Source organism: Pelophylax lessonae, assembly GCF_965119305.1.
Source record: "Pelophylax lessonae genome assembly, chromosome: 13".
NCBI classification, from domain to species: Eukaryota; Metazoa; Chordata; class Amphibia; order Anura; family Ranidae; genus Pelophylax; species Pelophylax lessonae.
This window is the reverse complement of record NC_138780.1, coordinates 134,663,372-134,689,857: the sequence shown is the minus strand read 5'-3', so window position 1 is coordinate 134,689,857 and position 26,486 is coordinate 134,663,372. Positions and strand designations below refer to the sequence as shown.

General features: G+C 44.0%; 1 protein-coding gene across 5 annotated transcripts in view; it reads left to right on the top strand.

Moving 5' to 3' along the window:
- Positions 1 to 26,486, top strand: part of MAPKBP1 (mitogen-activated protein kinase binding protein 1) — a 288,826-nt gene that overhangs the window by 184,498 nt on the left and 77,842 nt on the right. For all 5 annotated transcript variants that reach the window (XM_082275307.1, XM_082275308.1, XM_082275306.1 and 2 more), the window contains exons 7-9: positions 6,360 to 6,497; positions 9,232 to 9,414; positions 10,285 to 10,445. In XM_082275307.1, coding sequence (XP_082131433.1) covers positions 6,360 to 6,497; positions 9,232 to 9,414; positions 10,285 to 10,445 — 482 coding nt within the window. The remainder of the gene's footprint in view (positions 1 to 6,359; positions 6,498 to 9,231; positions 9,415 to 10,284; positions 10,446 to 26,486) is intronic.

Below are 26,486 nucleotides of genomic sequence, written 5' to 3'. Positions count from 1 at the left end.
CTGGTTCACACCAGTGCAGCCTGGAAATCACGCGCCTGATTTCAAAACCACAGATCAGTGCAATTTGGATCTCCGATTTCATTGTGGCTTGAGACTTCATTTAATAGAAGTCATTGCAAGTTGCAATAAAATTGCAGAAAAGTAGTGCTTTAACCTTCTTGCAACGTTGCAACGATTTGAACATTTCCGGAAATAGGCTGCGACTTGTCATGCGATTTTGAAATGTCAAAAAGCATTGGCGTGAACGAGAGCTCAAGCATACATATTCTCTTTAGCAATTCTGTAAGTGGATCCACCTCTTTTCCTAAAGCGGAACTTTACCCATAACAACTTGATGATAAACAACTTGATGATAAAAAATGTTTTTTTTAGCAAGGAACATACATTCCACATTATTTATTATGTTTGCTGTAAACTGCCTCCAGAATTGCTCCTGTTTGTTCTTGCTGGAGGCTGCAATTTTGCTGAATCCCAGAGCCCCTAAACAGCAGTAAAGCATAAAGCAGAACCTAAGCCCATCAATTTACTGGTTTCAAAAAACAGTTACATTCCTAGAATGCTGGGATTGCAAACTGTCGCATTTGCTTGTGTTCTCAACCAAAGTGGCAAACCATGAAATGGTTCATGTCATAGCTGATCACATGTGCAGTACCATGGCAGTTGCAGATCAAACAGTAGCGGCAACCTTGGCTGTAAACGATAGGAGGGTTCAATTCTGCTTTAAGGCTGTCAGCAGTTCATCCTCTACAAACTCAGCAGTGCCTAAACATGCCAAAAAAGGGGAGAACAACCGAGCATGTGCAGAGCAGGGTGAGACTGGATTTTAAACATTATGGACACTTGTTTTTAATGTTTTACATCACTATACCTACAAAAGGAGCCAGCCTGAAGAGATCTAGCAGGACTTCATTTTCTGACTAGGTTCCACTTTAATTGAATAAAGCAGGAAAAGGAAAATGATTAAATGGTATCCCTTTTAAAGGAGAAACGTACAGCCAAAGCTCGTTTGGTTGTACTTCTCATGTGGATCACAGGAGAGCAGATCGTTTTGCACTCCTGTAACCCGTTTTCAGCAGGCTCAAGTCGGCTGTCTGCTGACATCACCACCGGTCCAGGCTCGGACAAGATCACGACAATGAAGTCAGGTTTCGTCCACATGCCTAAGTCGGCCGATCCCACCCTCTCCACAACCCAGCGCTTCAGTGAGCGCGCGGGGGGGGGGGGTTAGAGCAGAGAGTCGGTGACTTACAGTCCCTGGCTCTCTGCTGATCAGTGGTGGTTGACTGCTTGGTTCTCAGTGTTAGAGCCGGCAGGGGACAAATTCAGCATCAGACCGATGTTTTATTCAGCTAGGTAAGTATACTTAAAAAGAAATGGATATTGAGGTTAGTTCAGCTGATCTTCTACTTTATTTGTATAATCTGGGTGGCACAATGAAGGCACGCAAAAGCAAGCTGTAAATATGTTGTGGGCAGCAGTTTTCCATTTGATTAAGTGTTGGCAGTAAACCCGCAGTGAGCATTGCAACAGCTTGTCAGGCTCTGGCAGTTGTAAGGTTAGGAGAAGAAAATTGATTGGTTTGTTAGGGGTTGTCATTTCTCTTTCAGACACTTTTTTACATGAGATTTGGTGTGCCTGATTTTTTTTTTTTTTTTTTGTTTCTACATTGCGTCATTTTAGGGAAGTCACCCAACAGCCATTTAAGGGGTTAGAGAGGTTTGTGTCCTCATACTGTGAGAATAGCGTCCCTGAATATACCAGGAATTGTATGTTCAGACACAGTGGGACAGATGCATTAAAGTGCTAGGTTTTCTCTTTCGCTCATTGACGGACATAGCTTCAGATCTTTATAACCGTTGGGTTATACTGCCCCTTACAAGAGTAGGCCACTAGGCAGAAAAAAAGTCTGGCTAGACCCATGGGCAGTCCTAGGGGGTAATACTCCCTCTCTCTGCTATATGCACTCAGTTTTTTTTCTGCCTAGTCAGCAGTAAGGACCTAGTTCCTTGCTGGGATCTTTGGTCCTGGCAATTTTTTTATTTTTAGATAGAAATTTTTTTCTCCTGGATTTTTCCTGTTAGATCTATAGTCAACTGCCAGACTGGGCGACGGGCTGGATAATCTAGGTCCGGTGGTCACCCCAGTCTAGCCAGCAAGCGCCCACAGACCTCAGCCCCGCGCTAGGTCGTCCGTGACATAGCCCCACTGGATGGGGGCTGGCCTGCGAGTTAAATGCCTCGCGATTTCTCATACGACCACGTCTTGGCCTGAGTCGCAGCGTATCTCCTGGCAGACAGCCCCCCATTTCGATGGGGAGGGGTTCTGTCTGGAGCGGTGCCTGCCTAGTTCCTGGAATGGTGATTAGCTGTCCCCCCACTCCCCCTGGAGGGTTTTGAGGTGGACGTGGGCTCCTCCTTGGGATGGTCTGACCCCTGGTTTCCCCTCCTTCCTGTCAGGCACCCCCCCTTGTTATCCATCCCCCATCCTACCTCCCCTTCCGCTCCATGTTGGGGCTGTTTGGGTGGTCTGGTCCACCTCCTGGGGTGAGGGCAGGGAGCTATGCTGGTGATGGGGGCTAGGGGGGTGTGCCCCGCCGGTGACCAGACTATCAATCCTGTTGGGGGGTTGTACCTTGGGGGAGGGGGGGCTCCTGCCAGCCTGTTTCTGCCTGTTTTTTGGGTGCAGGTGCCTTTTTTTTGGGTGGTGATTCTGGTGGCGTTCTTTCTCTCTGCTGAGGATCGCTTGGTGCTTGTGCTTGTTGACCTGGTGGTGCTGCCAGCACGGTGGAGGTTGTCCCTTGCATTGTTTTGCACTTTTTGTGGGGTCCCCCTGGTGACTCATGGAGTCACATGGAGCACATCTCCCCACCTGATCCCCCCCTCTCTGAGGCTGCAGGACCCCCTGAGTCCCAACAATCCATCGATGCACTGATGGCAGTCCTGGAGTCCTTTGTGTCCTGGGTGGAGGTGGTCTTCGGGCAACAGGCTAGCAAAAAGCGCCCCCCGCCTTCCCCTGCCTCATATGTCTCATCAGATCCTGAATCCGATTCGGCCACCGCAGACGTGGGTCACCCAGCTGGGTCTGCAACAACGCACCTTTAATCCTCTGATAGTGAGGATGATTCACGTTTGAAACCGAGCACAAAAAGGAGCTTGTGGAAGCACTGATTTGTATCTGTGCTTGTGACCTTGAAGATGGAGGATGCAGCTGCTAAGGAGACGCAGGTTCCTTTGGCACTCACAAGCCATCCAGAGAGGCAAAGGTATTTCCTTTCCCGCCTATTTTGACAGAATTGTCACTAAAGAGTGGGGACAACTAAAGCGTCCCCTTGGGGTCCCTAAGCTCTTTACTAGGCGTTACCCCTATGATGAGTCCCTTCTTAAGAAGTGGACTGTGCCACCAATGGTGGACCCTGCGGTTTCCAGATTGAACAAGGCAACCATGATTCCTGTTGAAGAGTCCCAGGCCTTTAAAGATCTGGCTGACAGGAAGGCGGAGGCTGTGGCCTGCAATCTGTACATCCTGGCTGGTTCGGCACTGAGGCTGGTATTTTCACCATTGCCCTGGTTTTGCAAACTCTGACCGAGTGGGCTAAGCTTTTACGCCTTGACCTGGAGGGAGAACAGCTCCCCCCTGCCCTTTGCTGATCTGGTGGGCCAGCTAGTCCAAGGGCTGCAATTTATCTGCGATGCCTCTTTGGATGCGGCTTCCCTAGTTGCTCGGCTTTCTGCTTTGGCAGTTGTCCTTTGGCGTGTCTTTTGGCTCATATGCTGGTCTGCGGACCAGACTTCTAAAAAGGCCTTGATTGATCCTCCCTTTCATGGACATCACCTGTTTGGAGCTACCCTGGATGACATCATAAAAGATCTCACAGGGGGGAAGAGTACCTTCCTTCCACCGGCTACTAAGGACAAGGAACCTCGGCATAGACGTGGGCCTTCCTTTTCGGCCCACAAGAAGTTTATTCATCCCTCAGGGTCGACTGACAAGGGATCCAAACAAGCCTGATCTGGCAAGCAAAGAGCAGGCTTCTGCAGACACGCGAACAAGGCTCCTTCAGCATGAAGGTGTGCCCTCACCTGTATCGGGGTGGGGGGTGGAGAGACATCTTCGCTGGTTTCCGGACCCCTAGACCCCTTTTGACTTACCGTAAAATCCATTTCTCTGATGTTCATTGATGGACACAGCACCCACTCCTCTGTGGCGTTGTAATTCTTCTGACACTGCTTGTAACTAAACTGAGTGCCTATAGCAGAGAGAGGGAGTATACCCCCTTGGACTGCCCATGGGTGTAGCCAGACTACTTTTTCTGCCTAGTGTCCTACTCCTGTAGGGGGCGGTATAACCCAACGTTTATGAAGATCTGAAGCTGTGTCCGTCAATGAACATCAAGGGATTTTTTGGTAAGACAAAAATCCAGTTTTTTCATCTACATTTCACTGGAAAAGCTCCACTTTTGATATAAACGCATGAATCAAATATGGTACATAACTTCAGTCTTCCTGTAGGGTCTGTTCACCCTTGTCCCCTTTCTTACAGTATAACATACTTTTAGGCCGCATTCACATGGCTGATTAGAGCCGTGGTACAGAAATTTGTAGCATAAATCTTTGGCTGAAAACATAGGTGTGTGCACACAAAAAGCAGTTATATGTGGTTGTGGAGAAATGATGAGCCATGGAAGCAGACTTTTGTGCCAGGGCCTGTCCCGAACTACATGTAACCACTCACAAGTGTGGTTATATGTGAACAGTCATGGTGCCTGTTAATTTAAACAGGCCTCCTGTCCATAGCATCTATGGCCAGCTTAACTCTAGATATACTTGACATGAAGTCTGCATTGTAGTGATATCACCACTGTAAAAATCATGTTCTAGTTCTGAGAAAAGAAAGTGACCACACTTTTGACATAAACAACGGTTCCCAGCCAAGGCAGTCTAGGTCACGTAGTCTGACTGCCAGTCATTACTGCATTAGGCCTATTTTCTTTCAGCAGGTAGATAGGAGGATCAATAAGATTAGACTGCCTGACGTGCAAAGATAATTATTAAGGCATTCTGTACATTGATTTTCTTTTTTTTTTCCTTCACCCAGACATTTAAAGAAAAAAAAAATGATCCGATTTTCCCCATCCACACATTTGATGTGGATGGGGGAATCCTCCGGCTGTGGTATTGTATTCTGACAGTGGGAAGCCTTCCCTGCCGTCCTATTACAAAGATCAGTCTTGATGGCAGCTATAGCTTGTGGCACTGATCTTTTGGGTAAAACCCAACAGGCTGGATGGACCAATTTTTGCACAACCAGTCAGCCTATACATGTATCAGAATTACTTGGTACCTCTTTGATCTAATCTGATCAGTACCCAGGGTATACATTAACACATATTCATACCATTGTTAAATTGCTTGTTTTGCCTCGTACAAATGTTACAAAAAGGTTAGCCATGTAAAAAAAAAAAAACATTACTTTGCATGGGACGACCTAATGCTTCTGTTACTACATAAGGGCCATTTTGCACAATTCTGACCTTTCAACCTTGTGTCAACAGTTTGGAGAAGGCCCTTTTTAGTTTCAGCATGACTATGTTCCTATACACATGAATCAAGGTCTTTATGAAGCTGTTTTTAAGTTTGGTGTAAAGTCACTTGAGTGGCATACACAGAGCCCTTGCCTGCACCCTGTTGAACACCTTTTTGCAAGCCAAGCATTCTCTTCCAACATTGGCACCTGACCTCACAAATGCTTTTTTGCCTTTAATTAGGACAAATTCACAGACGCACTTCAATGTCTTTTTCAAAGCCTTGTTAGAAGATTGGGAGCTGTTATAACTGCAAAGGGAAGCCAACTCCATATTAATTAATTAATGCCCATGGTTTTGAAATTGGAAGTCCAAGCTACTATAGTTAAGATGGTCTGATGTCCACAAACATTGGGTCATATATTGTATATGCTATGAATATAATTATAAATGCTTTATTTTGTCCATTAATAGGGGCAGCTCAGTGACTTGGTGGTTAGCACTTCTGTCCTGCAGCAATAGAATAAACTGTTTGAATTCCAACCACAACAATACCTGCAAGGAGTTTGCATGTTCTCCCTGTGCTTGTGCAGGTTTCCTACAGGTACTCTGGTTTGCTCCTTCACACTAAAGACATGCTCCTGTCTTAACTGGCCCTTGTATATATGTATGCATGTGAGGTCGGGCCTTAGATTGTAAGTTCCTTGAGGGCAGGTACTATAAAAATGCCTGTAATAACTAAAAAGATATGTCTTTCATGACAGTGTTTCAGTATTGTCTTTTCACAACTTTTAAAATGCAGTTTTCTTATTACAATGTCTGACTTTATGTTCTTTAGAAAAATGTGGTGGTGGCAGCCAACAAGGTCTCTAGTAAAGTAACGGCGGTGTCATTCTCAGAAGATAGTAGCTACTTTGTCACTGCTGGAAACAGACATGTCAAGTTCTGGTATCTGGATGAAGCAAAGTCATCAAAGGTGAGTTGAGGGGTATAGCAGGACTGAGTGAATATAGAAGCATAGGTGAATGAATACAGCACTGTTTCAGGATAGCTTGCTCAGTGTTTTTCGGTGTTTGACTTTATTAGAAGGAGGAACACAATATGCATTTTTTTTTTATTTACTAATTTACATGTTCGTATATGTTATGTGCGAACATACCTCACACAAACTCGATTAACAAAATATGGGCAGCACATATGGTAAAAGTAGAGGTAACTTTTTAGTGAGAGACACTTGCCAAATTGATGAGAAGACTTAAAGCAGAACTATTGTGGAGATTTCCCTTCACTTCCTGTCCCATAGCCAAACAGGAAGTGAGAGAAAATTCCTGCAAATTATGTGAATACCTTGGGGACCAATACTAGTGTCCACACTGGAAGATTTCCCCTCCTATTACTTTTCTGGAAACAACCCAAAATTTGGGATTTTCTTTTACTTTAAATTATCATGGTAAACTGGATAAATAGAGAGGGTGAATCTCCTTAATAGGGACACAGCAAAAAAAAAAAAACTGACAGGTGTTCTAATCCATCTCCACTCCATCCAAAGCAAAAAAATAAATAAAACGTTTTGCCTTTTAATTATACTTTAGGCTTGCCATACGCTTTTTATTATGCGGTCAGTGGGTTTAAAGAAAACCAAAACTCACAAACAAGGTGGATGGAGGAATGTCCAGCGCCATGATATATTCGGATAGCTGCTTTCAGAAAAACCCTATCAGAGGCTACAGCCACTGATCGCTGGAAAATTCAGCAACATATACCTTTAAAAGAGACTGATTGAACATGAATCTGCTTCTGTGTGTGGGAACCCACATACTAATCAACATGTAGCCAGGGCCCGATAGATCATCTGAATTTGGATCAGTGTATAGCCAATTTAGTGGTCTAGGTAGCTGAATTTATCTGGCAGCAGCTGCAGCATTGGGACCATGTTACAAGTTCCACCCTAAAAATGGGTGGAACATGTAACCTGTTCCCAAAGGCGAACTTACCTCTGAAGTTATTCTCTCACTCGTTTTGATAGCATTCCCCAACATATGAAGAGTTTCAGTAGTGCTGTTAGTGACCACGATATAGCAGTGTCTATTACAGCTGGGGCATCCCGGGAGCACCAATCACCCATTTAGCTGCTTTGAACCACAGAACTAATAAAGCAGCTTTGTGTGATCCCCCATGCTGCTGTAGACCACTACTAATGTGTCTGTTTATTTTAGAATAACACACAAGATGTAGAAGCTTAGACTACAGACACTACTTTTATTGTAGCCTGCCTTGTGTTTATTTCTTTTCATTCGAAGCTGGCATAAGAGCTGTGTGATTTCATGGTCTTCCTCTTGCCAGCTGAATCATGCCAGCCGATGTAGGAAACTTTGAGGGTGTGATCACTTCTGGCTAAACAGCGAGCACTGATGACATTTTTTTTTCTCAAAATACAAAACAGGGCTTTATAACATTTGATAAATACTTGTTAAGAGCCCGTTGATATTGATGGAAATTGTAAAATAAATGGGTACAACGATTCCTTGCTCTTCTTCATTCTGTATATGTGTGTGGTCAATTTTAATTATTCAAATTGAAAGTATTTACAGTTAGTGCTTTAGAGTGTAATATCCTGAAAATGCATTATTTTGTCCCTATATGCCCACAAAATATGTCTAAGTCATGTGATATGTATAGATAATGGCATTTACACTTCTATGTGAAACTGGGGATATCTAGAATTTTTCTTGACAGTATTCCTAGTGGATTCACAACTTGGGGAGATAATTCTCTGTACCTAGTTGACGGTCTGTCCTTCACAGTCATTGAAGAGCACTTTAGTCTCTTACTCACCCAAAACTGCTGATTGCATAGGGAAGCTTACGCAGTGAGAAGTACATATTAAAGTAGAACTATGGGCAGAATTTTTTTTTTTTCCATTTCTCAGATCTTTTTTCGCCTTCTGTGCCCCATTTTGGAGATTTCCCTATATTTTCTGTCCCATGGCCAAACAGGAAATGAGAGAAAATCCTTGCAAACTAAGGGAATTCTTTGGGGAGACTGAGGTCACCAGAACTAGTGTCTCCATTGGAAGATTTTGCCTCTATTACCTTTCTGGGAACAACCCAAAATTTGGGATTTTCTTTTACTTTTTACTTTCAGTGATAATGGTAAACAGGACAAATTGAGAGGTTTAATAACCTTAATGCGGGCACAGACAACAAAAAAAGCAAAAGGTTTTGCCTTTTAGTTAAACTTTAAAGGGATTATCTAATTCAAAGATATGAGCAACTGAAATTTATATATTTTTTGTTCTAAACTCAAGCTTAAAAATGCTATCTGCGGCATCACAAATTCACTTATTGGGCAAGGCTGCCCATCACCTTTGAGGACCAATAGAAAATCTTGACTGTGGGGGCCTATCTTTGAGAATAATCAAAATTTAGTTTTAAAAATAGAACTTTCTGTATAATAATTATATTTTTTAGCTATTTTCTATGCAGTATTTGTATTTCAGATTTACTGAACCAACCTTGTACCTATTGCATCGGTAACTTCTAAGGTGTCGTAGGGGAAAGATTTTCATATTAATATTATACAGTTTTTATGTGTGTGTATGTATACAGGTGTATGTGAATGAATCCATAATATATATATATATATATATATATATATATATATATATATATATATATAATTTTCTTTAATATTTATTGTAATTCTATCAGGTGAACTCTACCATTCCACTGTTGGGGCGCTCTGGCTTATTGGGTGAGCTCAGGAACAACTTCTTCACAGATGTTGCATGTGGGAAAGGAAAAAAAGCGAGCAGTACTTTTTGTATAACATCTTCTGGCCTGCTATGTGAATTCAATGACCGTCGGTTGCTGGACAAGTGGGTGGAGCTCAGGGTAAGTGTGGGCAGTACATGTTTTTGTTTTACAGAAATACACTAGATTCAGAACTTAAATAATGATAGCTCTACCCTGTCTAACATAAAGGAACTAGAGCAGTTCTGCCTTAATGCTGATGTCCTGGTTTTACTTTCACTTTAAATAATTTGTTTGGGCAAAGCTGACCGAAACAAATTCCTCCACTAATATGCACCCACTGAGGAAGCTCTGTAAACTGTATGTAGCCTAAGCTAGATAAAGTAGGCAGCACTGTGTTCCTGGTGTGAGATGAGACCTTCCTTTCTCATACCCTGAACAAAATGGCGTCGGGCTGAGTGGCACTCATCACTGAATACAAAGCTTCCTCTGACTGGCTGAGATTGAGTTTGCGACATTATCAGCCTGCCCTTCTGGCTTGGCCAATCAGAGGAAGCTTTGTGTTCATTGATAGAATAGAAAGCTGCCTATAAATGGCTGGCTTAGTGTCACTCAGCCCAACGCTATTATGTCCTGGGTGTGAGACAGGTAGGTCTCCTCTCACACCCAGAACACAGTGCTGCATACTATATGTAGCAATTCATACAGTGTACACTGTGGGCGAACATGTTAGTGAAGGAAATTGTTTGTTTGGGCCAGCTTGGTGAAAGTGAAACTAAACCTGGACATCGGCTTTAAAGAATGGGAAAAATCCCATTGGCTAGATGTCCTTAAAATTTTTGCTATGCAGTAGATACTTCATTGTAAATTCCATAGATAAAAGACAGGGTTCTGATATTTTAGGTCTGTCAGCATCAATTATCTAGCCTACATGCACAATTTGTGAATGCTAACAGTTCCTGTTACATGTTTTTTCATTCATGTCTAAATTTCTTGACCATTTTTAAACAGACCACCATGGCCAGCTGCATATTGGTGAGCCAAGACTATATTTTCTGTGGCTGTGCAGATGGAACGGTGCGCATCTTCAACCCAAGCAATCTGCACTTTCTCAGCACTATGCCAAAGCCACATTGCCTGGGTGTAGACATTGCTACTATCACTGAAGCCAGGTGAGCTCAAATGGAAAAATGTATACTTTATAAACAGACATATCTTTTTTTTTAGTGTTCAATTATGCTTTTTCTTTAGGCATTCTTTTATGCTGTTGGTAATTTTGCTTAGTATAAGTTTGTTAATCATACAATCAGTCCAGCAAAAAGGTATTTTATTTATATTTGTAGCCTAGCATAGTCAGCTCTTGGCTTCTTATATTTTTGGATATTCCAGCAGTGATCTCCCTATCATAATTCCTAAAGTCCCCATTTACACCTGAGCGTTTTGTAGCTTGAAGCTCCAAACTGCTTGATATCCAAAAGCCTATGTATTTAAATCATGGCTGTTCACATATGAGTGCTCAGACACCTGTAGCTTAACTCAGTTCCTTAATATTTAGGAGCTCTGTGTGTTCCCGCTTACCTTTTTCATCTTCAAGCTTCTCCTGGGCCTTCTGGTACTTACACAGTAGATGTACAGACCCTGGAACAGAACCAATAGGGTCCCCAGATATATGGGAAGCAGTCAGTAGTGAAACCCGCCAGCATCTACTAGAAACTACAATACATGTTTTGGATGGTCTGACCTTTTAATGTCTCTTATTCAGGAGTCAGCAGGAGGAGCTGTATGGGTGCTCCTAAATTAAAAGTATCCAGTTATATTATGTGAAAGCGTACATTATGGCGTACCCTGGTCTCAGTATCTTGTGACACTCGGCGCTGGTTCAAAAGCTCAACAGTCGGGGGGAAATTAAAAGATCTGTAAGGCTTTAATTGGTGTCCCTACTGAACAGATTTAATCTTACTCCCTGTTCTGTTTGACCCACATCAAATAGGTAGGGAGTGTGAAAACATGCCCATGTCCCTTAATGACTCCAGAAATGTCTCATTCTGGGTCAGCCTCAGGGGAAGAAGTCCTTCATGGTCCATAATAGTAGGAATGCCTAAATTATGAGACAGGTGGTGGTAGTTTGGAAATTCTTACAAAATGAGGGCAAGAAGGACTACACTACTTGGATTTAAAGAGAGAGAGAGAGGGGGGGGCAGTGGAGGCAACACTCCTGTGCTTCTGCTTTGCATTCAGGAACTCTGATTGTGTTTACCTTGTTTGTGTAAAATCAGAATGAAAGACGGCTTTGATAACTTTTAATGTTTTACTTCCAGTTACAAATACATTGTTATTGCATGTTGGGTTGAGTAATAGAATTTTAGAGTGGAATTAATAAATATGGGCAAAAAGCTGTAAAAGACAGAATAAGAAACTATAGGAAGAAAGGACATAAAAGGCTGTAATTCGTTATATATATATATACTGTAGATTGATATGAGACACCACTGAATATTAAAGAGAAGAAAATGTGGTGCTCACCAAAACAGTATATTAGTATACAGGTGAACCATGCCCGCCCAGTGTATAGATGAATTTGGCTGAAGTGGCGCTGGCTGAGGCCACATTCATTTATATACTAATAAACTGGGTTGGTGAGCGGTGCCTTTTCTTCTCTTTGATAATGCTCTAACACCTCTAAATGGTGCACTGATGCCAGCTCCCTTCGCTGCAACTGGCGGGGAGATCTCTGTCTCAGCTTAGAGCGGCACTGCAAGTTTCATTTGCTCCATGGAATATTGGTTCACCCTTCAAGTTTATGGACGGTTGTGTATTGCTGACAGGGGAGCGCATAACTTCTTTCTGTATTGTTAGCAGTGCGGTTTCCCAGGCCTTGAAGTCATGATATTCACTATTCTTGCATTCTGTTTTTGTTTTACAATTCATTTGCATAGATTATAAATGCATTTGCTGGCTTTAACCTCGAGCGGAGTGAATGGAATTCAGGCCAGTCATTCCTACTGTAGTTTTCCTAAGAACAGTCATTCTTTTGATCCATGTCTGCCTGTGGGTTCCTTCTCTCCTGACCCCCAGCCCACAGCTGTATGGTTTGACTTTCAATAGATCATGTGTTTCAGTCACTAGGCCTCTGGTGTTTTAATTATTCAGTTGGCCTCTGTATTTCTGCTGGTTTGTCTTTCAACTACATATACAGGCAGTACATCTATGCTATTAGATTTCTTTCCTCCTTAGTATAACAAGTCTAAAGATCTCTTACAAAATATTTCACATCTAGGAAAAGTCACTACTTTGCCCTAGGTTCAATGTAAATGATAGGGGAGCAATGACATTCGGTCATGGAAACCACCACACCTGACTTAAGAGGCCAATGTGTTTATAAAGTAAAACATGCAAAGTCAGCACGGTAAAGTAAAATACATTGAAAAGTCCTTTATGTACCCTTTTTCCCCAAAGTGTTTCTGCAGTTTGCACTATGCTTTTTTTTATAGAACATTCATTCTTTGCTCTAATTTGGTATCCGTAAAAGCAGGGAAGAAACTGTAAAATGCGGGCACCACATGTAAGGACTAGTAAACTGCATTAGACTAGATTTTTGTTGTTTGGTTTATAGTTGCTTTAAAGTGAACCTGTGCTTGGAACAAGCCAGTTAGAATTTACCCAGTGTTGGGGACTCTACCTGTCCACATGTGACTTCTCTGTGCCAATCACAAAGCACCAGCGCTGTCACATTGAGTGAGTCCATTCGTCTCCATTCTTAAAAATTACCAGTATTTTTTTTTCCTCCCAGTAGATAAATGTTGTGGTAGGGGGAGTGTAATAAAGAGGAGTATGCTGCTGAAGGGAGTCTAAAAGCAAGTCCTTAAATAGGATCAGTTCCAGTTGGGCCTATGTATTCGATTTAGGGGGAATGTATTAAGGTTTTGAATCAATTTAATTCTACTTTTAGGATTATACATTTTTTTTTTTTTTTTTAACCCATGTTTTTTAGATTTTTTTTTTAGAGCTGTATTAAACCCAAAAAGAAAAGTATAGTTTATTGCCACTTATCTTTCCTTAGAATGTGGTGGCTGCACTAGTTTATTTTTTTCTGCTTTTCTCCCCCTTTTATTTTACCTGGTGATCCAACCATTAACACGCTTGCTGTCTTAGGGTGTCTGCAATGTTCATGAAGTAGTACAGCAGACACCATTGGGCAGCAGCATTGTCAGTCTGTGGAGAGGGTAGTGTTAAATCAGCAGGTTCGTCAGGAAAGCTGGTCTAACGATGGGCTTCTGTCGAATGGTCCTGCTGGAATTCGATTAGCGCATGCAGCGAATGTGTACAGGGCTGATCTATGCATTCTGGCGTGCATTCACATTGCTTGTGTAGATGCAGGGGATCTGCATGTGTTTTTTTTTTCCCTTTAACCTGCTGGTTTAAAGGGGAAAAAAGACACTCAAGGTGTATTACCCTGCTTTAGACTAAAGCTGGATACACACTATACAACTTTTGTTGGTAGATTTCCATTAGATTTACCTTCAACTATGTAGTGCAAGGGCCTGCCTGATTACGTACAAATTGAAAGTGTTTAGGTTTGACCTCCTATTATATGGTTTTGGTAAGTCTGAAGGAAAAAAATCTAAAGAAAATTGTATAGTGTGTATGGCCCAAAAGGAATCATCTCAATTTCTGTACTGGTGTCTGTGTTGTCAGTAGTAGAGGAAGTGAGAAGGAAATGTTTCTAATTGGCACACATCTATATAAAATAATTTTTTTGTAGAGTGTTAGAGGGGGTTGTTGCTGTCAGTTTAATGAGGGCAGCGTGACCAGTGTGTGTATATGTGTGTGTGTGTGTGTGTATGTATGTGTATATATATATATATATATATATATATATATATATATATATATATATATATATATATATATATATATATATAATTTTCTGTGGGATACTTTACTACAAAATACTCCCACAAATGCGGCCCGTTGATTGCAACCAAGATTTGTTAATTTGCACACACAAAAAAAAAAATAATTTCCCTAACCAATTAATACAAGACCATGTTGCAAAAGTGAATACACCCCAGTGAAAGTCTTACTCGATTCACACTAGTGCGACTTGTCAGGCGACTTGTCAGCCTGACAAGTCGCGGTCCATTGACTGCTACAGGACCCGTTCAAATAGGATCGACACAAGTCGCTCCAACTTAGAAAAAGGGTACTGTACTACTTCGGGGCGACCTTGGAGCGACCTGCATAGACTTCCATTATGTGAAGTCCTTGCTAGTCGCTCCAAAGTCGTGGTGCATGGGAATGCACAAGTCGCCCCCGAAGTAGTACATAGTCGTGCCGCCCCCAGTGTGAACCGACTCTTAGGAGCAAAGCTACATTTTGGACAACAAAATCCTAAATAACAAGAATTGAACTACAGGTGAGTCTAATTATTCATTAAACAGGTGTTCAGCAGACCAGTGATTATAAAAGGGCGTTATTTAACAAAGGAAATCCCTTCCCATTTTATGCTGTCAGCAATGGCACCACATGGAGGAGAAATGTCACAAGGTCTGGGAAAGAAAATAATTTGTTGACACAATGTTGAAGGCTACAAGAAGATCAGCAAAGGTTTACTTATCAGTCAGAATACTGTAGCAAAAGTGATACAAAAACTTAACAAAGGTAGAACTGCAACCATCTCACAGAGACGCTCACGCCATCCACGGAAGTTAACACCTTGACAGAAGTCATTTCTGATGAGAAGGATTGAAGAAAATCACCATGCAAGTTCACTGCAGTTAGCTTAAGAATTAGAAAGCCAAACTGGGGTAATTATTTTTTGTGACCCAATACAGCGTACACTGCAGAGGAATGGCATACATGGGTGTCCATGGGTGCCCATGCACAAAAAAGCCCACCTAGTATTTGCCAGGGACCATGCACAAAAAAGCCCACAAAAAGTACACACGCAACAAATTTCCGCCGACCGGACCGTCTTTTGAGTGGTGTCTGTTGGTTGGAATGTGCTCTAGACTGCACACAAATTTTTCCGCACGACAGAATTCTACTTCAGAAGTGATGTCATGTGTTGCATTGCTTTCTTTGTGTTCTTTCATCTCTGAGCATGCCTAGTCTTGCTCATAAGATTTTTCCCCATCGAAATCTGTACTAATGAGACGAAAATCGGACGTGTTTTGACGGGTTGACAAAAATTATATAGCCTGCACACCAGGATTTTTTCAGCCGAAAAGTCGGAGTCGGTTGTCGGAAGCACCATACTTACCAGCCGAAAATCGGCAGATCGGTCGTCGGACAAAATTTCCCGGCCGAATTTCTACTCGTGTGTACTGGGCTTTAGAATTTGTCAGGGCCCATTCTGAAAAAGAAGACTAAAGGGACCTCTGTACTCTGGAGTTATGAGACCAAGATAAATATTTTTGGAACTGATAGCGTCAAACCTGTATGGTGTCGCAAAGGTGAGGAGTACAAGGGAGTACAAAGAAAAATGCATGGTGCCCCCAGTGAAACGTGGTGGCAGTGTCCTTCTGTGGGGCTGCATGAGTGCTGCTGGTTTCAGGGAGCTACATTTCGTTAATGGTATCATGAATTCACAGATGTTCTGCTCTATATTAAAAGAGCAGAGGCTACCATCACTCCGTGCCCTTGGTCGTCGTGCACTTTTCCAACATGACAATGATCCAAAACACACATCTAAGGCCACTGTTGCATTTCTGAACAGGGTGAAAGATTAAGTGGCTAAGTATGTCTACTGATTTGAACCCAATCAAACACGTATAGGAAATTCTGAAGAGACAAGTTGAGCATCACTCTCCATCCAGCATCCAGGCTCTAAAAGAGGTCATTCTTGTTGAATGGAAAAAGATAGATTTGCAATATGTTGCCAACTTGTTCCTTCCATGCCTAAAAGACTTGGTGCAGTCCTCACAAATCATGGAGGTCATACAAAATACTAGATGATGTATTTTTTGCTGTGGGATGTATTCAATTTTGCATCAACTAATTGAAGAATTCGTAATCTAAGTTATCTTATTAACTTTACTTTCATGTAATAAGCTAAACAAATGTTCTATAAAACTCAGTTTTGACAAAATTTTGCAAAATGTTCTTGTGTTCTTTGAGATATTGATTTGAAATCTTACTTTTAAAAAGGGGTGTATTCATTTGTGCTGAGCACTGTGTATATATTGTCTCTCTCTCTCTCTCTCTCTGTGTATATATATATATATATATATATATATATATATATATATATATTCTCAAAAATGTGGACACTGCATGATTTGCAGACGTGAAATGTTTTGCGTTTGAAAGAGGAAGGGATGTAACATTCTTTTGCTTCTGCTGTGATGAGACACCTAGCTAACAGGTGGGAAGCCTCACGTTTGTCATGTTGGAGCCTACTGAGTTTGAAAGAGGGCGAATTGTTGGTGCCCGCTTAGCTGGTGCCTCTGCCTGAAGATGCCAATTTGCAGTGTCGTGAGATAAAGTATCAAAGGTTATGACGGCATATACAGTTTCTGGGAAAACATTGTCTGATAAGCATAGGCGTGGTCAACTGACCAAAAGAGACAGAAGGACATTGCACAGGATTGTGACCTGGAATAAGAAAACTGCTGCAAAAGTGACTGCAGAGCTCCATCTGTCTTCCAAAGCCTGTGTCCACAAAAACTGTGCGAAGGGAACACTATAAGAAAAACCTTCACGGACGAGCTACAGTTGCCACTAGTGACCAATAATAATTCTCAGAAGAGGAGAGCGTGGTTCAACACCCATAAATAATGGACGATCGATCATTGGAGGACTGTAAGATGGTCAGAGGAATCCAGCTTCACAATGTACCCAGCCACCGAACATGTGTGGCGAAAACTGTCCCAAGCATATGACCAGCAATGTCTTGGGCCCACAGTAAAGCATGGTGGCGACGCACTCATGGTTTGGCGGCTCATATCTTGGTATTCTAGAGGCCCCATCACCTTGAAAGGCAAAGTCACTGCCAGCAACTATGTATAAATTATGGGCGACCATATTCCCTCCATGGTGCAGACATAGTTTCCCAAAGACAGCACCATATACTAAGACTATAATCGGATTTACACAGCTGGTGTTGTCAAACTTTGGTTTGACAAGCATGCAGACGAAGCCTTGCACCTTCCCTGGGTGCCGCAGTTCCTGGACCTTAATATCTTAGAGCCAATATGGTCAATTTTGGAAAACAAGGTTCGGCTCGTTTTCTGCCTGCAGCATCTCTGCGAGAATGGGAACGATTTTTGCATGAAGAGTGGTATCGGATTCCATTATCCACCATCTAAGATGTAGGTTTGTCAATTCCCAGGAGAATTCAGGCCATTTTAAAATGCAAAAGGCGGTCCAACACCATTTTAGGTAACGGTTTTCTATTTCTATTAGGGCGGAATACATGGGCTACCCAAGTGAATCAGTGATGATGCTGGTTCACCGGTTTTCCTTCCTTTGACCACTTTTGGTAGGTCCTGACCACTGCAGAAACCTCCCACAAGAGCTGTAGTTTTGGAGTTGATCTGACCCAGTCATCTAGTTATTACAATTTGGTCATTGTCAAAATCTTTTAAATGTATATGTGTATGTGTGTGTATATGCGTATATATATATATATATATATATATATATATATATATAGTGAGTACACCCCCTCACATTTTTGCAAATATATTTTATTATATCTTTTCATGTGACAACACTGAAGAAATGACACTTTGCTACAATGTAAAGTAGTGAGTGTACAACTTGTATGATAGTATAAATTTGCTGTCCCCTAAAAATTACTCAACACACAGCAATTAATGTCTAAACCGCTGGCAACAAAAGCGAGTACACCACTGAGTAAAAATGTCCAAGTTTGGACCAATTAGCCATTTTCCCTCCCTGGTGTCATGTGACTCGTTGGTGTTACAAGGTCTCAGGTGTGAATGGGGAGCAGTTAAATGTGTTAAATTTTGTGTTCTCGCTCTCACTCTCATACTGGTCACTGGAAGTTCAACGTGGCACCTCATGGCAAAGAACTCTGAGGATCTGAAAAAAAGGATTGTTGCTCTAAATTAAGATGGCCTATGCTATAAGAAGATTGCCAAGACCCTGAAACTGAGCTGCAGCACAGTGGCCAAGACCATACAGCAGTTTAAAAAGACAGGTTTTACTCAGAACAGGCCTCGCCATGGTCGACCAAAGGGGTTGAGTGCACGTGCTCAGCGTCATATCCAGAGGTTGCCTTTGGGAAATAGATGTATGAGTGCTTCCAGCATTGCTGCAGAGGTTGAAGGGGTGGGTGGTCAGCCTGTCAGTGCTCAGACCATACGCCGCACACTGCATCAAATTGGTCTGCATGGCTGTCGTCCCAGAACGAAACCTCTTATAAAGAGGATGCACAAGAAAGCCCGAACACAGTTTGTTGAAGACAACCAGACTAAGGAGATGGATTACTGGAACCATGTCCTGTGGTCTGATGAGTCTAAGATAAACTTATTTGGTTCAGATGGTGTCAAGCGTGTGTGGTGGCAACCAGGTGAGGAGTACAAAGACAAGTGTGTCTTGCCTACAGTCAAGCATGGTGGTGGGAGTGTCATGGTCTGGGGCTGCATGAGTGCTGTCGGGACTTTAGAGCTACAGTTCATTGAGGGAACCATGAATGCCAACATGTACTGTGACATACTGTAGCAGAGCATGATCCCCTCCCTTCAGAGACTGGGCCGCAGGGCAGTATTCCAACATAACGACCCCAAACACACCTCCAAGACAACCACTGCCTTGCTAAAGAAGCTAAAGGTAATGGACGGCCAAGCATGTCTGCAGACCTAAACCCATTTGAGCATCTGTGGGGCATCTTCAAACGGAAGGTGGAGGAGCGCAAGGTCTCTAACTCCGTAAAGCCGTCATGGAGGAGTGGGAGAGGACTCCAGTGGCAACCTGTGAAGCTCTGTTGAACTCCATGCCCAAGAGGGTTAAGGCGGTGCTGGAAAATCATGGTGGCCACACAAAACATTGACACTTTGGGCCCAATTTGGACAATTTCACTTAGGGATGTACTCACTTTTGTTGCCGACAGTTTAGACCTTAATGGCTGTGTGTTAAGTTATTTTGAGGTGACAACAAATGTACACTGTTATACAAGCTGTACACTCACTACTTTGCATTGTACGAAAGTGTAATTTCTTCATTGTTGTCACCTGAAAAGATATAATAAAATATTTACAAAAAATGTGAGGGGTGTACTCACTTTGTGAGATTATGTGTGTGTGTTATGTATGTATGTATGTGTGTGTGTATATGTATATATATATATATATATATATATATATATATATATATATGTAGCACCACCCCCGCAGGAGCTGCTGATTATATTATTGGGTCTACACCCTGCCTAACAACCCAATCAAATTGGCTCGATCCCTCCTCAGGCACAACTGACCCAGAATAGGACTGGACTATCAAATAGATACACAGGTTGGAATACAATACTTCACTATGCAACAGTACCTTGTTACCTTCTTGAATAGTAGTCCTTCTGGGTGACACAATGGAACAACGCACAAGATTGTAATTAACCAAACTTAGTTTACTATATATCAAATTGAATAGGGGAGATACAATACAATACAATACAAGTCCATAAAAGGTTATTTAAAACAGCTTTAAAAAGGTAAAAGAATACCCCCACACTCCTCCTGCATTAAGGCTAGACACAGTACCAGGTAGGTGGGCCTATCTGAGTCCCTCCCCCAGAGTTCTCTTCTTTCTTGTTGATCTTCGCTAGCAAGGTTATTGAATAGAGCTCATTTGTAATCCAGATTAGGAATAAAGATCAAGAGAGAGAAAACAACGAGCTGTTAGTTGTCACCGCAGGGTGTCTGCGTAACTGAGCAATAACTTCTGCGAGAGAGATAAGCCTCTGGCGACTCCTTTACAGACCTTATTGTTTGTCTATGAGTCTCCTGAGAGAGTATGGTGATAAACCCCGGGGTTTTATCACCTCCTGCTGCGCTACCGCTATCTGTAGATAAAACTGTCTCTTCAGCAGATAAAGTCAGTTATTGGGCATGTGCCCTCTCACCAACAGAAGTTTCTCCTTCGCGCGCTTCCACTGCGGTCTCAGTCCTTTGGCTATATGCCAGCCGCGCGGGGTCCTTCTGGCGGATGACTTCCGGTCTCGGCAAACAGCAGTATGACCTCCAGGAATGTGCCTCGTGCTTGAGATGGGACGCTTCCACGTCGTCCCTCCAGGCTAAAAGGCTCTGGCCCAATATCCAGTGTCAGTCCTTCACTCTCGCTCGCTGGTTCCTCAGAGTCCAGCGCAGAAAGGCCCCCCCCCTTCGCGCGCTTCTCTCTTCCTTTAAATAACCTCCCCCATAGTGCCGTGCGGTGCAGCCGTGCACCCTGGATCTTGCAAAGCAGCCTGGGAGATGTAGTTTCTTCATCTTGTGAAAAGGAAGTCACAGCCCGGGAAATTCCATGCAGCTACCACTAGAGGGAGCCTAGTTCCTGGATCTTGCAAAGCAGCCTGGGAGATGTAGTTTCTTCATCTTGTGAAAAGGAAGTCACAGCCCGGGAAATTCCATGCAGCTACCACTAGAGGGAGCCTAGTTCCTTCCCACATATCAAACAGTGTCTTTAGGCATGTTTAACCCCGCTACACACTCCCCCCACTTGAGAAACTTTGGTCCCCAAAGAGGTCAACAGTATGTACCCTAGTGCATAGGTTGGCATTATACAACAAAAACATTAACATTTTGCTGAAATAAGTCAATCTGAATACATCCAATTTTGTATTCTAATAGCAGTGCAACAGTAAAACGATAAAGTGCAATTAATAAACAAATAAGTGATTTCTACAGTGTTAATATAGTGCTGATTTCTAGTGCTTTTATATAGTGCTCCTTTAAAAAGCACATGTGCCTTTGCAATTTCTTAAACACTTACATCTTAAAGTTTGTGTTGAAAAAAAAACATCAAAAGGTGAGAAAGAGAAAAAAACATATAGTGAAGTCAGAGCAACAAAATGTGCGCAAACATTAACTCACAAAGTAAACCAAATTGTGAACATCAAAAACTGTGCTTATTATAATGGCCAAACCCAATATCCTTATGTACAAACTTAAATGCAAACGTTTTCTACTTCAATACTTTGTTCTCATGATCTCTCACAGACCCCCCAAAACTTGGGTGGCTTGTACAGTTGTGCCTGGGGGTGAGCTAGGGTTGTCCCCCACCAAATCTACAGTGGAGGAACTAGGCTGGTCAGGAGATCTTTTGGAGGTAAAAACAGCTTCTTCCGAACATTCACCCAATTGATCGTAGGTCAGTCTCTTAGGTGGGTGAATGACTCTCCTTTCCCTCTGTTCCCGTGGAGGCATGCTCTCAGAGGTGCTAGAATCAGGCACTTCTGAGGATTCTTCAATGTCCCCCTCCTCATGTTCCAACACAGAGGAACCTGATGGTTCAAGAGAGGTCAGTTCTTCTTCAGAGAAGGGTGCAACCTCCTCCTCAGAACCTTCATCCTCAGCTGCTTCTTCTGGAAGCATATGAAAGGGTATGAATTCAGGGGCTTCTGCCCGAAGGGCTCCTCTATCAGCCAAGTCAGATGAAGACAGGGAGGCAGGTGTGGGTTCTGGCAACTGAGATGACCACAACCAGTCGGGTACCTCCTCTTCATCTTCCAAATCTTCAGATGGAGAACTTCCCTCTCCCTCATCTGGGAGCGTCGTCTGAGATCTGGTAACTGGTCTGGACCGGCGAGAAGTCGAAGGGGCCTCTGACAAGTCTTCCACAGGGGGCATACGAACCGCTTCAGAGAGAGGCAGCAAATGGTTCCGATGCCAAGCCTTCAATGGACCCACACTTCCTTCAGGCCGAATTTGGTACACAGGAAGGTTTGGCAGTTGCTTGCAGATAACATAAGGTTGGGACTTCCAGCGGTCTGCCAACTTGTGTTTTCCCGGGACACCCAAGTTTCTCAACAAAACCCTGTCCCCTGGTTGCAGGTCATGGATCCGAACTTTTAGGTCGAAATTTTTTTTATTCCGCAGTCCACGTTGATCAGATGTGGCCTGAGCCTTGTCATAGGCCGCTTTCAGACTCTTCCGCAGTCGGTCCACATATCCTCTATGCGATGCTGAAGAGGTATGATCAGGCGAAATGCCAAAGGCCAAATCCACTGGCAACCGAGCCTCCCTTCCAAACATCAGCCGATAAGGGGAATATCCAGTAGCATCACTGACAGTGCTGTTGTAGGCATGCACAATGGCAGCTACGTGCTTGCCCCAATGCTGTTTCTTCTCTGAGCTCAAAGTCCCCAACATATCCAAAAGAGTCCTGTTAAATCGTTCAGGCTGGGCATCCCCCTGTGGATGGTAGGGAGTGGTTCTAGTCTTTTGAATGCCTAACATATCTAACAGTCTCTTGATCAGTCTGCTTTCAAAGTCCCTTCCCTGATCAGAATGGAGGCGTTGTGGTAACCCATAATGTACAAAGAACTTCTCTACAAGAACTTTGGCTACCGTTGAGGCCTTCTGATCCCTTGTTGGGAATGCTTGAGCATATCTGGTAAAATGGTCTGTTACCACAAGGACATTCCCCTGGCCACTCAGATCAGGCTCTAAGCAAAGGAAATCAATGCACACCAGCTCCATGGGTCCCTGACTTTGTAGATGGCCCATTGGGGCTGCTTGACGTGGCAGAGTCTTCCTCTGTATACACCGGACACAAGAATGACAGTATCCTTCAACTTCGGCCCTCATACAAGGCCAGTAGAACCTGTCCCTGACAAGCTGAAAGGTTCTTTCGGGCCCCAGATGGCCATGATTATCATGAAGAGCGGCCAGAACTCCCTCTCTGTACTTAGCTGGTAAGAACAGTTGCCACTTCTCCTCCAGATCTTCAGATGGACCTCTCCGGTAGGCCACTCCTTCTCTGATCTGTAACCGGGTCCACTCTCTATGCAACAGACGGGCCCCCTGAGGGGAGTCAGTTAGAAGCAACTCAGGGCTCTGGATCTCCAGGGCTTCCAAGAGAAGTTTTCCCAAAGGGTCTTCCAACTGCTCCTTCCGCAAGTCCCTTTTGGACAGCCGGGGCAAACCCTCCCCTTCAACTTGGGTCACCTGGCAGTAGCATTTGGGTACTCCGATAGCCGAAACCCCAATCTCTTCTGCTCTTGACCCTCCTCGGGATCGAAATTCAGTTCCCTGATATAGGGCACGCACCCCTTCTGGAGCCAAATGAGTCCATTCTTCCGCAGGTTCCTGTGGAACATGCAACCTTCTGGATAGGGCATCTGCATCCCTATTTCCGATTCCTGGCCGATACTTCAGGCTAAAATTGAAGCTAGAGAGGGCAGCCAACCATCGATGTCCTGTTGCATCCAGCTTGGCCGTAGTCAACAGATAGGTGAGGGGATTATTATCTGTCTTGACAATGAATTCAGCTCCGTACAGGTAGTCTTTCAATTTGTCAACCACTGCCCACTTCAAGGCCAAGAATTCAAGTTTGTGAGTAGGATAATTCCTTTCAGCAGGCAGTAGGCTTCTGCTCACATAGGCAACAGGTCGCAGATGACCCTCATGCTCCTGATAAAGTACCCCCCCCAGCCCATCTCGGCTGGCATCAACATGCAGTTCATATGGTTTTGTGGGGTCCGCATAGGCCAACACAGGGGCAGTGGTTAGGGTTTCCTTCAGCTGGACAAAGGCCCCTTCGCATTCCGGGGTCCACTGATCCTGGATGGATTCCTTAGCCTTCCGGGGGCCTATGGTGGACTTCGCCGGCTTTACCAACTCAGGGACATCATCTTCTTCATTCTTCAGGAGCTCATTTAGGGGTCGGGCAATCTGGGCGAACCCCTCCACAAACCTCCTGTAATAGGAGCAAAAGCCCAAAAATGACCGGAGTTCGGTCACATTTGTGGGTCTCGGCCAGGAAGCAACAGCATCCAGCTTGTCCGGGTCAGTGGCCACCCCTTCTTCAGACACGATATGGCCCAGGTAATGGACCGAGGACTGATAGAATTGGCACTTCTCAGGAGAAAGTTTCAGACCTTCTTCATGTAGCCTCTTCAAGACCTTTTCCAACCTCTCCTCATGTTCTTCTAAAGTTCTGCCAAACACGATAACATCATCCAAGTATACCAGTACCTCTATCAAATTCATATCTCCAACGGTCCTCTCCATCAGCCTTTGGAAGGTAGCAGGGGCCCCGGACAACCCCTGAGGCATGCGATTGAACTCAAAGAACCCCACAGGGGTGATGAAGGCTGTTTTCTCCCGATCTTCAGGGTGCATGGGGATCTGATAATACCCACTCTTTAAGTCCATCACACTGAACCACTTCGCCCCTGACAGACTCTGTAGGGCATCTTCGATTCGAGGAGTGGTATACTGGTCTGGGATGGTTCTTCTGTTCAGCGTTCGGTAGTCGATACAAAGCCTCAAAGATCCATTTTTCTTCCGGACTACCACTATCGGGGAAGCATACGGGCTCCTGGATTCTCGGATAATCCCGATCTTTTTGAGCTCTGCCAGCTGTTGACGTAGATCTTCTAAGTCACCTAAGGGGACTCGCCGGACTCTCTCCCTGAAAGGCTTGTCCTCACTCAGGCGGATCTTATGAGTGGCGCTCCTGGCACATCCCACGTCAAACTCGTCCTTAGAGAATATTTCCCTACATCGAGCAAGTTGTGCCTTGGCCCTCTTCACCCATTCCGGCGGGAGGGCAGCGTTTCCAGAGCAAAGCTCCTCTATAACCGCTTCACCCTGTTCCTTTTCTTTGAAATCAATGGGGGCAACTGGGGTAGCCGGGTTGACTTGGCCCAGGAGCACTCTGGCCGGTACCTTCACTGGTGTAATAGAGGTGTTTCTGACACTCACTAAAACCCTTCCACGGTTTTCCTGTAACACCTTCAAAGGGATCACCTCAGGGATCACTTCTATCCCTCTCTGTCTCTCCTTTTGACCTGATTCAAAGATAATGAAGGGACCCGGCTGTTGCCATGTGAGTTTAACAGAAGCCTTAAAACAGGCCACCTCTCCTGGCTGTAAGACCTTTTCTGCTCTATCCAGCTTCCAGAGTCGTCCAACTCCTTCTGCGGGGGTCTCTTGCTCCAACACTAATCGTTGGTAGGCCTGCCGTAGCATGGGATGGATCCTTGGCGCCTGAGCATCTTGTCCCTGGACCAGTTGTATCAGAAGGCGCCTTACCAGGTCAGTGTTTGTTCCTACGATGAGAGAGCTTTTGTTGGCCCCTGGTGGACGAGGACAGACCACCGCTAAGGTGTCGAAGGTTTCCGCTTCACCAGCCACTGATGGATCAAAGGTCAACTTGATTGGCAGATACCCGTCATAGGGAAAACTTTGGGTCCCAATACCCCATATCTCCAGATCTTCCAACTTCTGCAAAGGTAGATGGGTAAGATATTTATCATAGAAGTCTCTATACAAAAGAGTCACCTGGGCCCCTGTGTCAAGGAGGGCTCTTGTGTAAATTCCTTCCACCTGAACCGAGACCACTGGGGAGGGCCCGACCAAGTTAGTTGGGAATTCTCTTGATGTAGCCTTGTTATCTGATTCAGTTCTCTGTACCCTGGCCCTCTTCTCCTTTTTCTTCCTTGATCTAGGCCCCCGCCGAATCCGGTGTGCATTGACTTTCCTTCCCTCAGTAACCCGGAGTCTAGAACTGGGGGTGTTATATTTGGGTCTGACCCCCTGACTCAGTTTCCCTGATCCTGCACCACTTCTGGAGTCCCTTAAGACTGGCGGACACCCGGTTGACTCCTTCACCGGTGTCCTCTGAAGTTTCCCGCTGGCTCGCGAGGTTTCGCGGCAGCATTTCCTGAGCTGGGACATACCCTTCTAACATGCCCAACTCCCCCGCAGTTGAAACAAATTAACAATCTTACAGGCCGTGGCTCTGGATCTGTGCTGAGACTAACAGGTTCATCTGGCCTCTCCGATATACTCCCCTTGGGTAGAGTGGATACCTGACCAGTCAGGATGGACACCATTTCTATCAACTGAGACACTTGGGTCTTTAGGAGTTCAACTTGAGAGTCACCCTCTTCCACACTTATCACTCCAACCCGGGCAGTTGAGTCAAACTGCCGACTTTTCTTCTTGTTGTCCAACATGACCTCTTCCTCTCTGACCATTCGAATCAGATCGGGGTATTCTAGAATGCCGCCATCTCGACGAGTT